This window comes from Schistocerca serialis, chromosome 3 (assembly GCF_023864345.2).
Source record: "Schistocerca serialis cubense isolate TAMUIC-IGC-003099 chromosome 3, iqSchSeri2.2, whole genome shotgun sequence".
NCBI classification, from domain to species: Eukaryota; Metazoa; Arthropoda; class Insecta; order Orthoptera; family Acrididae; genus Schistocerca; species Schistocerca serialis.
This window is the reverse complement of record NC_064640.1, coordinates 748,691,821-748,706,800: the sequence shown is the minus strand read 5'-3', so window position 1 is coordinate 748,706,800 and position 14,980 is coordinate 748,691,821. Positions and strand designations below refer to the sequence as shown.

General features: G+C 38.3%; 1 protein-coding gene across 3 annotated transcripts in view; it reads left to right on the top strand.

Moving 5' to 3' along the window:
- Positions 1 to 14,980, top strand: part of LOC126470599 (protein lap1) — a 153,499-nt gene that overhangs the window by 124,507 nt on the left and 14,012 nt on the right. For all 3 annotated transcript variants that reach the window (XM_050098551.1, XM_050098552.1, XM_050098550.1), the window contains 2 exons: positions 2,313 to 3,451; positions 11,999 to 12,079. In XM_050098551.1, coding sequence (XP_049954508.1) covers positions 2,313 to 3,451; positions 11,999 to 12,079 — 1,220 coding nt within the window. The remainder of the gene's footprint in view (positions 1 to 2,312; positions 3,452 to 11,998; positions 12,080 to 14,980) is intronic.

Here is a 14,980-nt window from a genome sequence, read left to right as displayed (position 1 = left end):
TGACTTAAAGCCACTACTAAACTACCCAAGCTGCAGCTCTTTGAGCAGCTGATAGTAAACTACAAAGTAATACTTCTGGGAGATCTGCGCGAAAAGTCATTTTCAGCTCTGCTAGTTCCTACATCTCCTGGTGACCCATATTAGCAAATCCCTCTTTCTTTCTTTAAAATTAGTATTTATGTGTTATATTAAACCTTTCTGTACTTACATTTTTCAAATAAAGGCTTCAAAGTTACATCTATACACAGGATACTATTTTGAGAATGGGGTGTGGCATCAGGATAATCATTTTTTGGCCTTATTTGCAAATTATGACTGAAACATATACCTGTATATTTAATATACTTTTTCATAAAGTAGTGTGAAATATTGGAGAGGTTGGTGGGAAAGTAAAAAGTTTGTTTCATACAACAGTGGGCCACTCGAACCGAGTGTATTGGCAACCAAATGAACACAGAATGGAATGTGATTATCTGTACGATAATTAATCACTACTCGTCAAATAGAAGAGTTGCTGAGCAACACACAAGTGCATAGAAAATAACAATTAAATGCTAAGCTGTCTGATTTTATTATCCTTTCCTACAGACATCTATTGTTCAGTGCCTCTTATTTCTGATGAGTGTATTATTACCAACACTTGTTTATACAAAATGTAAAGAAATGCCACATATATTATATTATTTCCTTGCACATACATACTTAAAAGTATCTTGTACAAACAGAAATGTGTTAAAATTTTACACAAGTAAGTATCATACCACTGCATATGTGAGGTGTTATCCAAAAGTTCAACAAATGTATTAGTTAAAATTATTACATCATATTCAGATCTTATTCTGCACTATCACCTTCAATTTAATCCCTTTGGGAGTGAATACATCAATCCTAAGATTTCTGCCATGTCTGAAATGCATCTTGGAAGTCATTGTTAGGATGTGATCTGTGATTCTGCTTGAATCTCCTTCACTGTATCAAATCAGTCAATACCCATTCTACTTGATTTTCATCTTGGAGAAGAGGAAGAAGTCACCCAAAGCTAGGTCTGTTGAATGCTGTGTGTGAGAAACAAGCACCATTAATTTTTTGTCAAAAATTCATGATTACTGTAGACTATACACCATTGTGTTGTTGTGGAATACCCAGTCATTCACATGCCATTTCTGTCGATATAATCTTAATGTTTCCACAGCTGAATAAAATGAGTGTTAAGCTGTTATTTTAGGTGCATTTATTAAGTCACAGCTGGTTTCTTGCTGTACCAACATCTTCAGGCGACAAATGTGATAGTAGTGTATAACAGAAGTGAAAATAAGGGACTAATGCAAAAAATAAGGGGCTTACTTTTTCCCTCTCTTTGTGACCTACCAAGACATTTTTAACTAATTAGTCACTGCTGCACTAACTAGATTACAAAATGAGCAACACAAAATAAATAATGACTATAATCCTATAATTCATACTCCTTGCCCAACTTTTTCGCATGTTGAAGACAGCCTGTGTTGCCACCATGTGCAGTATTAAAATCCTCCTTGCAGAAAGAATATGTTTTATGGTGATTATTCTTTACATGTGCAATCCATGAGTATTGCTCATAATTAGTGTGACACACACAAATAACTTTTTTATTTTCTTCCTCAATGAATTTTCTTCCCCACTATACTCACCAGCATCATCCAGCTTAACTTTTTACAAACTATTTCAATGCCTAAGTGCTGCACATTGTCCTCTCAGAACTCAACTACAACAATTGAAGGATAGTGAAAGAGGAATTCCTCGTCATGTATCAGGCCGATATAACACTGAATGGAAACCATATTTGTGAGCCTAAATTAATTGATATGGGGGCGGCGGGAGGGGGGAGGGGGAGAGCAAAGGAAAGGAAATGACGAAGAGCATCAAAGGAATCATCATATAATCTATCTAATTTAAAAGAATGAATGGCAGGAATTCTGAAAATACAGGATATGTCTTGAAAAATAGGGGACCCAGGATTTTCATCCATATTAGGTGAAAATATGGGATTTCCTGCAACATATGGAATAGTTGACAACCCTAGTTGGAATACAACAAGTGCAATGTTTCACTTCATTTACAGTGCTTGGTATAAACACAACAAGCAGTATGCATTTTGTATAAAACATTCAGCGCAGTACTACGCTGCTGCTCACTGCCCCCCCCCCCCCCCCTTCTTTTCCCCTTTTTTTTCCATACAGTTATACACATAGTCAAAAAGCTGTGGCCTTGACCTACTTTTAAGTATTTGTTGAAATGGTAATGTAACTTGTTTGAAGTTATTTCGTAATTTTCAGGAATGTTGCCTCCTACACCTGTGCAGAACTCAAATTTCCAAGATGAGGAGAAGAACCGTAATTCATTTCTACTCGTCACAGATAAGGAAGATATTGCTCCTGATAAAAATTTTAGTGGCCATTTGAATGACGAATCTGGTTTGATACATACTAAATTGAGTGCATTGGAAGGTGATGTCACTAATCTTGGTGGGTCTTACGATAATTGTAAAGAACGACATGAGAAATTTACTGAAGAGTTGCCCAGTTTGTCTCCATTCATCAGCGTAAAGACAGAAGATAGCAGTAAAATGGGCAATTTTATTTCTGGAAGCATATTGAATCCAGAACTACTGAATGAAACAGTGGACTCAAATGCAACTGGTTTCCCTGCTGACACAGATAAGAATTGCGTTAATCAAAATACAGCATTTTCACATACAGACTCACTAGAATCAGATGCTGAGAAGGATATAATGGAACCAATGGCTTTTACTCAAGAAAAAGCACATATAACAGAAAACGTGATCGTACCGACACCACAGCGACCAAATTCGAGACTGTCTAATACCCCTACGTGTGAATCAAGCCTTTGCAACCCTTCTGTTAATTCGGCAACTTTATTGCAGAATATAACACGTGGTTCTACAAATACGGCAACAGTAAAGTCTACAAAGATTCCTTCTCTAAGGTTGCCAGTAAAGCAGGAATGCAATGCAGTGACCAGGGCTGATAAGTCACCTCGTACTTTGGGTCCTCCAGTGACTTCAGGTATTCCCCTGCCAGGATTTTATTCAAATATTGGCTCGAAGAGGAGCTCGTACAGCTCACAATCATCAGGAAGCAGGCCCAGTTCTGTAGCTCCCGCAAATGTTGTGCCAGATACTTCTCTTGCAGAATCTGTGTTGAATTATGCAAATCTTCCACCTGTTAAGTTAGCCTCCAGTGCAGTTGGAAATGGCTTCATAAAAAAAGATGAAGATGTATCTGATAACAGATCTCCTGTGCCAATGAAGGCCACCCGGACTTCTCAGACTGACCATAACCGTAAACACAGTCGTATACCTGTTGGAATGGGATCTAGTGCACAAAAAGCACCTGAAGTTACAGCAAAACCAAGTAAAGTTTGGATGTTTGGTCTTCACAAAAATGCTACAGTGGTAAGTAACTTTTGTTAATGGAATATATTCTTCCTCTATATTTTTAATTAAAGGAACATTTGCATTTAATTGCATTGTAATCTTTATACTCTTAGGAGAAGTGTAGTGTTTACTTTAGCACCCAATGAATTCTCTAAAAATTTTATTCTCATTATTAGTTGTAAACATACTCGTTTTGAAACTTTCTCATAATATAAACTGTATGAAATACTGCCATTTCAACTAAGCCCTTTACCCTTTGCCATGAATGCTCACGAGTGACAATGCTACGCTATGCAGGCATGAGCAGTGGTCTAACAAAGCCTGAATGTGCCAATACCCCTGTCCCACTTTCCAAACTCTGCATAGACCATCGTGGATATCTTAGGCCTGTTTCACACTGGGACACTGGTGACGGTCGCCAGTGAAGGTCACCGGTGACTGGTGAACACTCTCGGATCATTAGTATCAGACACCGCAGGTATTGCCAACTGATTAGTTAGTGAAATGGACTCTTACAGGGGTAGCAACTAAATTTCAATAACCTTTTATGGTCCGAAAAATAAAGTATTAAATTTGAAAAAAGAGCATACAACTTACCAATTTTGTTGTTCTTATCCATGCCCTTCTCATTGTAATCATGCACAAACTTCTTTATAATTTCTTGCCACGTATTCGTTTTCATTACTACAGCCATCGCTTTTGACATCTCAAATCCTGAGTTAATCAGATCAAAACTCATGTGTGTACAGTATAATGATAATTAATATTTCACGTCACTGTCTCAGAAATGACTGTCTGTCAGTTGGCAAATCTGCAGCGCTGTGTCTGTGATCAGTGTTCCAGTGTGAACACTCCAATTCAAACCAATGCAGGTCTGGCGGTGACTGCTGTAAACACAGTGACCTTGTCCATCACAGTGGATCGGTGAGGCAGTGTAGTGTCCCGGTGTGAACATGCCAGTTCAAACAAACGTATCTCTGTCGGTGACCGTTTCTGGTGACTGTCACCAGTGTCCCAGTGTGAAGCGAGCCTTACTTTGCCCTGGGAGAAAGGCGTCTGTCACTCAGTAAGAGCATTGCTTGTAAGGGATCTGTGTTGAGTCATGGCTGCTACATAGCTTCTGTAAGTGAAAGATTCATTCTGGAAATATGGGCATTTTTAGTGAAATCTTGTTAATGAACATTTATGCATGTCCTTGTTACGCCTCAGTGACTGGAATTACTTGAAGAATATCGTGGCCTTTAGCTTCCCTCGTCCTTATGAAACTAATGAGCTTGCTATCAAGGAGATATCAAAACGAGACAGATAAGAAATAAAATTAATGATCTGCAAATCTTGTGCAACAGAATTGTTCATATAAGCAGATTGTGTTGGACGAGACTGTGTGAGCATTGTGTTGCCTCTATGTGCTAAATATGCCTGTTACAAATCTTTCTCTGGAAGTACTTTTCTATTTTTATACGACTGCTAAGGATTGTTGCTCAAAGAACAATACAATAGTCACATATTTTATCAGCCTTTAACTTTATATGATGAAAAATGATAAGTAAACCAGGTTGATGGGTCACTGCGATTAACTTTTAATTCTTCAGTTTAGCTCCTTTCTACATGGGTTAATGTAATGTTGTTGTAAGCACTTGTGTTGATTGGATCATTTAGAAAGTTTGCAGTAAACTGCCAGTAACTTTCAATTCTTCAAAGAATATTCAGTTAACATAATTCTTGAACAACCAAGGGAAAACTAAAATCATATGATTTTTCTGCTTGTAAAATTCCATTTAGACACTCCCTGATGGTGAATCATACAATTGCCGATACTTTAGTTATTGTTTTGTCAATAATGTGTAGTAGTAATGTCAGATTTAAACTGCAGAAGCAAATCACAAAACAGAATTGACTTTACATCCCTGAGAGCAGTCTGGTAACATCCCAAATTTTAAGTCAACAGTTGATGATAGCATGCAGCACACTACAGTAAGGGAGTGAGTGAGTGAGTGATTGAGTGAGTGAGTTCTACTCAGCAGTTCCCTACTGAATCTATTGTAAAGAAAATGATATAATAATGTATGTTATATAGAAAGGTGTGCAGAATGATTATTGGAGGAAGATATGTGTGGGGTGGGGGGATCAAACAGACTCTTTAGTGGTCAGGTGACAGTTTTTGGACATAGTAAACTCTAGACTTTATACTTCATAAGTACTGCAGCGAGTTCCAACTGTTATCCAGCGTACATTGACAATTGTATGAGGGTGTGTTGAAAAGTAATCGTTCCAAATTTTTTTATGTTTCCGGAAACTCTTAGAGCTTTTTAAGTAAAATTGTTATTAACATTATACATTGTTATTCTTCATGTCTACATAGTTATTTCTCAACATAGTCACCCTGGCAAAGAACACAGTTCTCTCAAGAGACCAGTTTGTTGATACCATCACTGTAGCATGTTTGACTTTGTTGACGAAGCTACGACCTCACCTCTGCTTGCACCACTTCATCACTATCAAAGTGAAGTCCTCAAAGGTGTCCTTTAAGTTTCTGAAGCAGATGCAGATTGGATGGGGCCAAATTGGGACTGTATGGAGGATGATCAATGACAGTGAACCCAAATCATTTGATTGTTGCAGATGTCACAGTACTCTCGTGTGGTCTGGCATTGTCATCCTGAAAGAGAGGGTGCTCCATGTGTGGACAGAATTCTTACAGTTTTTCAATTTCAGTGTTCACTAAATGCAAAGAATAATGCAAGGTTGTGAACAGTTGTGTGTTGAAGTGTCCCATAACTAAATGCAAGAATTTTGACAGTTCTGTCTCTTGTCTTCTGTAATAAATAATAATAAAGGCATATGAATTAGTTGTGAACTATTGAAACATGGGGGATGGGGGATGTCAGCAGCATGTTGTATCTCTCCTTTAAAACAGTAGTACAATTTTCAGTAACCAGTGTTGCTGTATAGAATCGATCTTCTTGTAATAGTGAGGTGAGCCAGACATGGATTGAGTGGACGCAGTAGATTAATAACTGGGTGCAAGTAAACCTGGCAGCCTGATCATGGTTTCCAGACAGTTTCCCACACTTGTTTAGGCAAATGCTGAGCTGATCCCCAAATTCTGCCTCGCACACTACAACACGCAAACAGCTGTTATACAATAACAAAGGAAACAAAATTTCATGGGAAGTATTGACATCAGCTGTGATAATTCAATAACGTAAGTTGAAAGTTTGTGCTGGACAGGGACTCAGCCTGGATTTCTTGCTTTATGCTAACGGTTGCCTTAACCGCTTTAGCTACCCATGCACACTTAACAGCTGACCCTCATTCTCAACTTATCGCACACTAAAAAGTAGTGCATTAGTGTGCACTACGAATTCTTTTACATCACATTCCCATAGTCATTAATGGACATACATATCAGTATTCCAATTTAAAATAAAGTTTTTGGAACTTCAGTTACATGCTGTATGCTGCAATGTGTAGGCTGAACAGAAGCAAATAGTAGATACTTTTTTAATATACGAAAGATAATGCATTTATAAAAAAAACTCCAGAAATAAAGTTGGCACACACTTGTTTACATAAAAACGTTTTTACAAAAATGAAATTTGAAAAGCCAATCTCTAGCTATTGGATCTGGCACATAGCTAGAACTGTGAACAATTGTGACTTGTTACCAGTACCGCAGCACAGAGCAGTTCTTCATATGATGGAGATCTTAGCATGTGTGATAGTCCTGTTTGGGAACTGTGTGTCTGCAACAAAAATTAGTGGGATCTATTAACATTTCTTATAATGTGGTAGGTTTGAAAATAAAATTAAACTTCGATATGAGTTGGGTGGAGAGATCAGTTCCGTTTTAAAATGACTGTTATTCATTCACATCATTGGTAATTCAGTGTACTTTTTCATTCCTTAGTTCCATCATCATTGTGTGGAAAAGAAGCAAATTGCCTGCTTCATTTCCTGGCACTTCTCTGAAGAAAGCCAACTGTAGTTTATGTCAACAACTGTATTGGGTCAGAAGAGGGTCCACAACAGATTTAGAAGGGGGGAGAGGAAGGAAAAAAGTGCTACCAAAACATCAGCCTACCTATGATAGTTTATTTTCATGATTGCTGCAGTGTACCAGAGGTTTGTTGACTGTCACTTCAAAATGTTCAAATGTGTGTGAATTCCTAAGGGACCAAACTGCTGAGGTCATTGGTCCCTAGACTTACACACTATTTAACTAACTTATGCTAAGAACACACTCCTTCTTCCTGAAGGATTTTTCTTTCTTTGTCAGTTACCTTAGTGACAAATAGTGACCTCACAGAGTGAGGAGGCGGTTCCTGGTGTTTTGAAAAGCTTTTGAAGACCTTATCCATGGAAATGCTATAAAAGTCGTTGGCCCTCATTGTTTCCATTGAGAAATGATGATTGCTTGTTGTTGTCATCACAGATGCAGAAAGTTCAAGCAGAAAAACTTCAGTACATGGTTCCACAACACAACTCACAAGGGAATGGTCCAATAAGACATGTCAAAACCTACCCTGAATTTTTTTTACACAGAAAGAAGACAATGAAAGAAATGCTCTGCCAAAATTTTAGCTGTTAAGAGCCACTGCAAGTATTTTGTAAAAAATGTTGAAGTTACACATTTTTGCCACACGAAGAACAGCTTATAACAGTGGTTTGTACAGCCCTGCACACCTAGCGCGTGACTCGGCAAATCACTCACGCAGCAACCCATAGTGGAATTACCCAAAGTTCACAGACACCAATTGTAAGCGCCTAAAGCGTGGTTTACAATGGAGTGAACGGAAGCAAACTCGTGCGAATGAGCATTTGCAGAAAATTCGCTACCATTCGCTTTTATATGGGTAGTCATTTATACTAGAGGGAACGGAAGAGAACATGAGGTAGTGAACATTGCTTGTGAAAGCTGTGTTAGTTTTTAGTTTTTGGAGCTAATATTCAGCACACAGGATACAACTCTATCTTGTTAGAGCCACAATGCGAAGCTTCACTATTCAGTGAGGATTATTTTGCATGGCGAGCGCATTGTTCTTGACAGAGTATGCAAAATGGCACAGGGAAGGAAGAATTTACATGTCAATTTGTGTGGATGCATGACATGCATGGAGATCTTGCTTTTTACACGGAATTGCATCTCCATCTCTCGTTAGCACTGGTCCAAAATTTTCCTTGTGTGTCAGCTGCCATTTTTCCCTGGCTTCTCATTACCATTGAGGGGAAACAATATGAGAACAATAATTACCGACATTGAGCATCATATCAAGAGGTGACACAGCTACCGTTTCCACTACATGTGTAAGGTCTAATGGTCATATTCTTTTCTGTTTTCTTTTTTCTAAAACAAAAACGGTCCAGTGGCAAAGTGCACACTTCATGATCCAGAGAGTGTGGGATGAAATCCCGTCCAGACCACGACTTTTTCACTATAATTTTTAACCGAGCATTCACTTCTCACAGATGTTGAATGGCCATGAAAGACATGTGATTCAGATTCCACAATAAACCTCAGGTCTCCATTTTGAGATTAGGTAACTTGGGAAGGTTAGGGAAATGTAAGTAGCTGCAGTGGTTTCCAGTTGAAAGACCTGCAAGAGACCTACTAAGTACACCAGACAGAATTCTCTTTTGCTCATGCTTATTAGCTTGTTTGCTTTGGTGAAAACCTGGCTTTAACTATACAAACTTTTTTTTATTAACGTCTATTGACAGTTCAATTATTGCTCATGTAATTCTGATAAAAGTGGCTAGTAGAGAAAATAAAATAATGGCAGTGTTTGATGTCACAGACTACTTCCATCAAGGAAGACTTTTAATCTGTTGAAATGAAATGTGTCTCGCAGTACTACATTTTATAACAATTCCTATAGGCTATTCCTTATAATAATGTTTGAATGTTGCACAGTTGACTATCAGCGAAACAGTTCTTTGTTTATTCCCTGTAGTCATCACAAAAAATGCAAAGTGTCTATTAAATGACAAAAGCAAACATTTTTCTTGCACCAGGCACACTGGACACAGGGAAAATTGATGCAGTGAGGCACGCCATAGTAACCACCAGTTTTATGTAGACAGAACTGGGATGGGGTCAGAAATGGTCCTGGGCATTGTTCTGCATATTGTGCTGCATACCAGGCATACTAGATCAAATTTGTAAAGTGTGGCGAAAACAACTGGTAATGCACAAATGATTGGGCCTTAAGAATACTGTTCTGCTGACAAACTTGAAATGAGTGAGAGGTATCAGAAATTATATTGTCTGATAATTTCCTGAAAAATGCTTTCCATTGTCGAAAAAATTCTTTACCGAGAGGATGACTCACACTGTTAGTTCCAGGTGGGATCCACATTACATCTAAAAACTTTTCGTCGTCCTCCACAAAAACAGAGGCATTATGTCCAGACCATGAATCCAACAAAAGCTATGAATTAGTTTCTGCATGGTATGAATACCTGTCGAACAAAATGTTTAAATTATTCTTTCCCATTTTTCCTGATTTTCATATGATGATTGCAAGACTTTTGCAACTAAACAGTCCATTTTTTATTTTTGGTTCTAATTTGCCTTGAAGGCAGATATACAGCTGCGGAAACAGTAAACCACTCATGCTTATCACTGGCATTATCGTATATGAAAGTGTCATTGCATTCATTGTTGGGGCAACTGACTGCATTTTTTCTTCACCCTGAAATGATAAAGTGTGGTGTGCACACAGTTCTTTCATGAAACATGACTGATCAGCATTACAAACAGTAGTTGCGGGGATAACAGCAAGTTTTGTCCTTATGTCAGCTATGAATTTCTCTATAACATTGTCTATCATTGGTAGCTGCTCTACACATTTACATGCTGTAAACTTGGTAATTTTGTGACTTCCTATTCTGTACAATTTCTTGAACCTGTGTGGCCAGGTTGACGAAGCCTGGAAATTAGCAATGTTCATGTCAGATGCAATTTGGAGGGCCCAGTCTCATAGAGCACCATCGGTAGTGGTGCATAGCCTCTCACGAGCAGTTCTAAATCTTTTGAAGTTTTTCATTCAGATGGATTTGGGTTTCCGATTGGCGCATATTTCTTACTTCATGTAATTCATGAGGGGGGGGGGGGGAGGTATTCTTCTTCAGAACTGTTACTGGCACAATTGATGTCGTCCAAACCACAATCCATGGAATTGTCACAGTTATTTTCTATTTCTTCTAACGTATTGACAATTTCAAATGACATGTCGATATCGTTTGAATGAATGTCAAGGAAATCAGCTAACAAATGATGCAGAAGTAGTTGATTTCGGTTGGAAATCATATTCTTCATATTTTGTCTTTGCTAAATTGAGTATGTTAATTGGATTCCATATTACTGTGAAACTAGAAGAGAAAAAGGTACTGTTATCGGGCATGTCTTACAAAAGCATAATAAATATTAGTTCAGCTTTACCTGCATTGTCAGTACGTTACTTGAGTGGCCAATTCAAGAGAATGGTTACTGTGTACTGTTGTGTCAGAGAAACTATCAACGAACAGTAACCTGAAACGGCCTTTACAAATTATGATCCGGTTGTGTTGTGTTTCCTGTTTACAAATGTACTGCTGACCTCGGCTGTGTGTATGCCTAGTTGTGCATGCACCACTAGGGTTGTACATTTCCACCGCTGCCTGGTGAGCTATGAATTTGGCAATATTAAGCTTGCCTTTAAAAAAAAAAAAATACTTGCAGTGCCTCTTAGCAGCTAAAATTTTGACAGTGCATTTCTTTTGTGTTCTTCATGTGTAAAAAAATTTCAGGGTAGGTTTCAACATGTCTTATTGGACCATTCCCTTTTCAGAAGAAAGGAGTATGTAAGTGAAACTAATAGAACAATAAAAGAATACATTAAAGAGCATGAATACCACACATGTATGGCACTAATTGTGACATCTGCAGTAATGAAACACCAGGAAGACTATGGATAGGACATATATTTTAATAACATGAAGAGTGCTAGCCAAAAAAATGTAATATTTGCAGAAGGAAGTCCAAAATGCAGTTAATACTGCTTTGAATGTGTGTAATTTAAATAGAGTTGATGGCTGTATGCTTCTGGTTTCTAGGGTTGCACCATCAAGAAAGTAACTACACAGATATGGGGCATGAGGAATATAAACAACTATTAGGAAGCCACAGCAGCACAACACAAGTAATATTTTGTGAACATTCTCCACCTTTTCCACTACCAGCTATCAGTATCTAGCCAACAATAATTACCTACTTAAATGAGCCTGTGGCAACTTAGTGAATAACTCCACTTCTTGGGAAAAGCGTGATAAAAACATCATTTCGTTAATGAATTCACCACTGGTTTAGATTGTGTTCAGTCACCCAGGGATATTAGAAGACTCTTAGCAAAAAAAACCAGCAGAGGGATCAGAACACTGATTTTCGAGAAGTTGCAGAGCAGTTTTCCCCGCAGTGAACAAACCAAAGAACCAATTGCCACATCTATCTCATTTTGTCATATAGCAGTGCTGTGCTTGCATCAGCAGTATGTTTTCAAGGTTTATATAGTTTTTTCTTTTCAGTTCCCCGTAACAATTACCAAGAGTCCTGGGCTTGGATTCAGTATAATGGGTGGTGTGAAACGAGCAGATAGGCATGATAATGTAAGTACCTTTTCTTCTCACCATATATTTTATGACAAAATGAAAGTGATCAACCTTGTAACAATCTTAAGTCCTGAAAAGTGTTCATTTCTGTGTAGTTTTTTTGTTTTTGATATGCCTAACTACAAACTCTTCATGAAGGAGAAAAAGAAATTACTGACTAAACCTTTTACATGAACAGACCAGCTTTTTCTCATACTCAGAGAAGATTGTTACCCACCCTTAAAGATGATTTATAAGAATAGTATTTCATTTGCCTGAAATTAGTTTTATTGTGGAATTATCCTGTTACTTCTAAACCAGTTATGTCCCATGAATGTTCACAAACAGTGGAAGGAGTAAAGGTAACCACTTTTCATGTACTTGAAGTGTTGAGTGAGACAGGCACACCACTGTGTGATAACTTCTGTCTTGATTATGGGCTTATTTGTGACCCAACATATCAGCTATATGGGGTTTCAGTACCAAACAAAGGAGGATTTTTATTTTCCTGGTCTAATTTTATCATCAAAATTTGACCCTTCTGAAGTGCATTTCGCTTTTAAATTAAATTTGTTTTAAAATATTCTGCTTTTCTGGTTTCAATTTTTGGTTTAACAGACAACATTGCAAAGGTTTTCTACAAAGAAAATATGCCTAAAATTCAAGATGATCCTTGTATCAGTTTAATGCGTTTTCCAAGAATTTAAATTACATAGCATGAAGTGGTTCGACATTGAAATGTTTCAAGTCAGTTTACTTTCATCACACATCACATAATCAACAAAACATTTCACCAGAATCTGAAATGTTAATGTTAATGTTTTAACTTATGTGACCCATTTGCAGAGTAGATAAATATTGAAAAACAGTGAGCTACAATGTAAAAGATAGTCTTATAATTTTAACTCGGCGAGAACAAGTATGGATGGGGTATGACGGAAATAGTTCAGACACTCAAAATTAACCCTGTTAAGATCATTGCAGTGTGGCATTTTGCTGCACAAAGCTCACTATTATTTGTCTCACATGAAGCAGACTCTAGTAATGATATCCTTGGGTGATCCAGCGGGCATACAAATACATACTCTGGTCGACGTTGCCGGAGGTGGTAGTCGTGTGTGTGTGTGTGTGTGTGTGTGTGTGTGTGTGTGTGTGTGTGTGTGTGTGTGTGTGTTTTTCTTTTTGTGATAAAGGCTGTGGCCAAAAGCTAATGTGTAAGTGTCCTTTAATTGTGCCTATCTGCAACTTAACATTTCATCTTTACAGGAAGTAGCAATCTATCTTTTTCTTACATTGTTAATACTTATTTAAAGGCTTTCAGTGACATAAGCTGCATTTGGGCATTGATTTGTAGGTAGTATTGAAAATATGCTTTGAGAATTACCTTCCTTCAGTAAACTACAAAATGTTTGTCTTAAAACAGTTATTCTTACCAAGCCCTGAATGTTACTCTCTTGCAAGAAATTTTGAATTGTATTTCTCAGTGTAACACTGCATAAAAGACTGAATATAGTGCAGGGTTTAATTTTTGTCTGGGACTTAACATGAAAAGTTGGTGATGCAAGAGTTTTACTTCATATGTCGTGTATGTCTAGGTCACCGTACAACAAGGTTGACAGCAGAGTATTCATACTTGGTTTTGGGAGGGATCCACTTCTGAGAAAGTTACAATCATGGTCTACCATTGTAATGTGAATCTGTTTTTCTCATCCCTGGTGTGATGCTTCAAATGCCAATGCTTTGAGAATGTGTTTTCCAACTGTGCAAACAATCCAGATTGTGGAGACTGGTTGGTCACTTCATGAAAACTCATCTGTGTCAATTGCGGAGACAGTTGCTGTACCTCACACTTGAAAGAACTTAAAAGACAGAAACTTCAGGTCTCCAATTGTATCTCGTATTTTGAAGTGCTGAAAAATTATGACGACCCTGTCCCAGTGGAATCAAATTTTTTGCTCCTACAGCAGTACCTGAACACTTACTCCCTCCATTCCCTCTATGTTAGATTCCCCATGGGGGAAGATGGAGGGGGATGGTTCCTGTTCTGGTAGCATCATCTTTGGGGACCTCAATTCACCCATCTGGTCAGAGAAGCAGCATCTCCTCCAGTGAAAGAACTCCCAGAAAATCTAGACCAGCAACTCTAGAACAGCCAGCAGTTAAAGAAACTGTGGACTACAGGTCTCAGGGCTTCCCACTCCTCTTCAGTTCCTACTGTCACAGTGGATAAGCCCTTGCAAGAGTCTCAGCCATCTAAAGTAGTTAACAAAGGAAAGTAATCTTTGGAGAAAGCTACTCTCGTGAGCCTAGAGATCCGAAACACTTTGTGTCAGTGATCACTTCCTTGTGATCCTGTCACTTTCTTGTTAGGGTGTGACAGACCAGTTGCTTCTCTGAAGAGGCCAACTGGCAGTTGTGTGCCTCCAATGTCCCCTTCATACCCTTTCCATTGGACTTCATTGATGAGGTTGTTGGAGGTGTCTGCACCACCATTGCCTACACTGATGGAACTGCTACTCCCCTTTGTATAAGCCCCTCCACCAGCAGCTGGTACCATGCTGGCCCAAAGACATTGCAACAGCTGTTCAGGCCCATCTCAAGTGATATCCTTTGCAGACCACTGTCATCACTTTTAAGCAGCTCCATGCAAGTGTTCACTATCTAATTAACTCAGTAAGAAGGAATGCTGGGAGCTCTACATCTCCTCCTAAGGAAGATATGCGTCTTTATTCCAGGTGTGAGTCAAGCTCCGTAGTGTACTGGCCGAAGATCAACAACTATTCTGGATCTCTACCTTCATGATGGTATTTCTACTAGTGCTTTGGTTCTTCCTGAACACCTCACAACCCATGTTGCGATGGTTCCTAGATCCTCTTCTCACCCAGCTACCTTTGAAACACACAAAAGACAAGTTGAAGA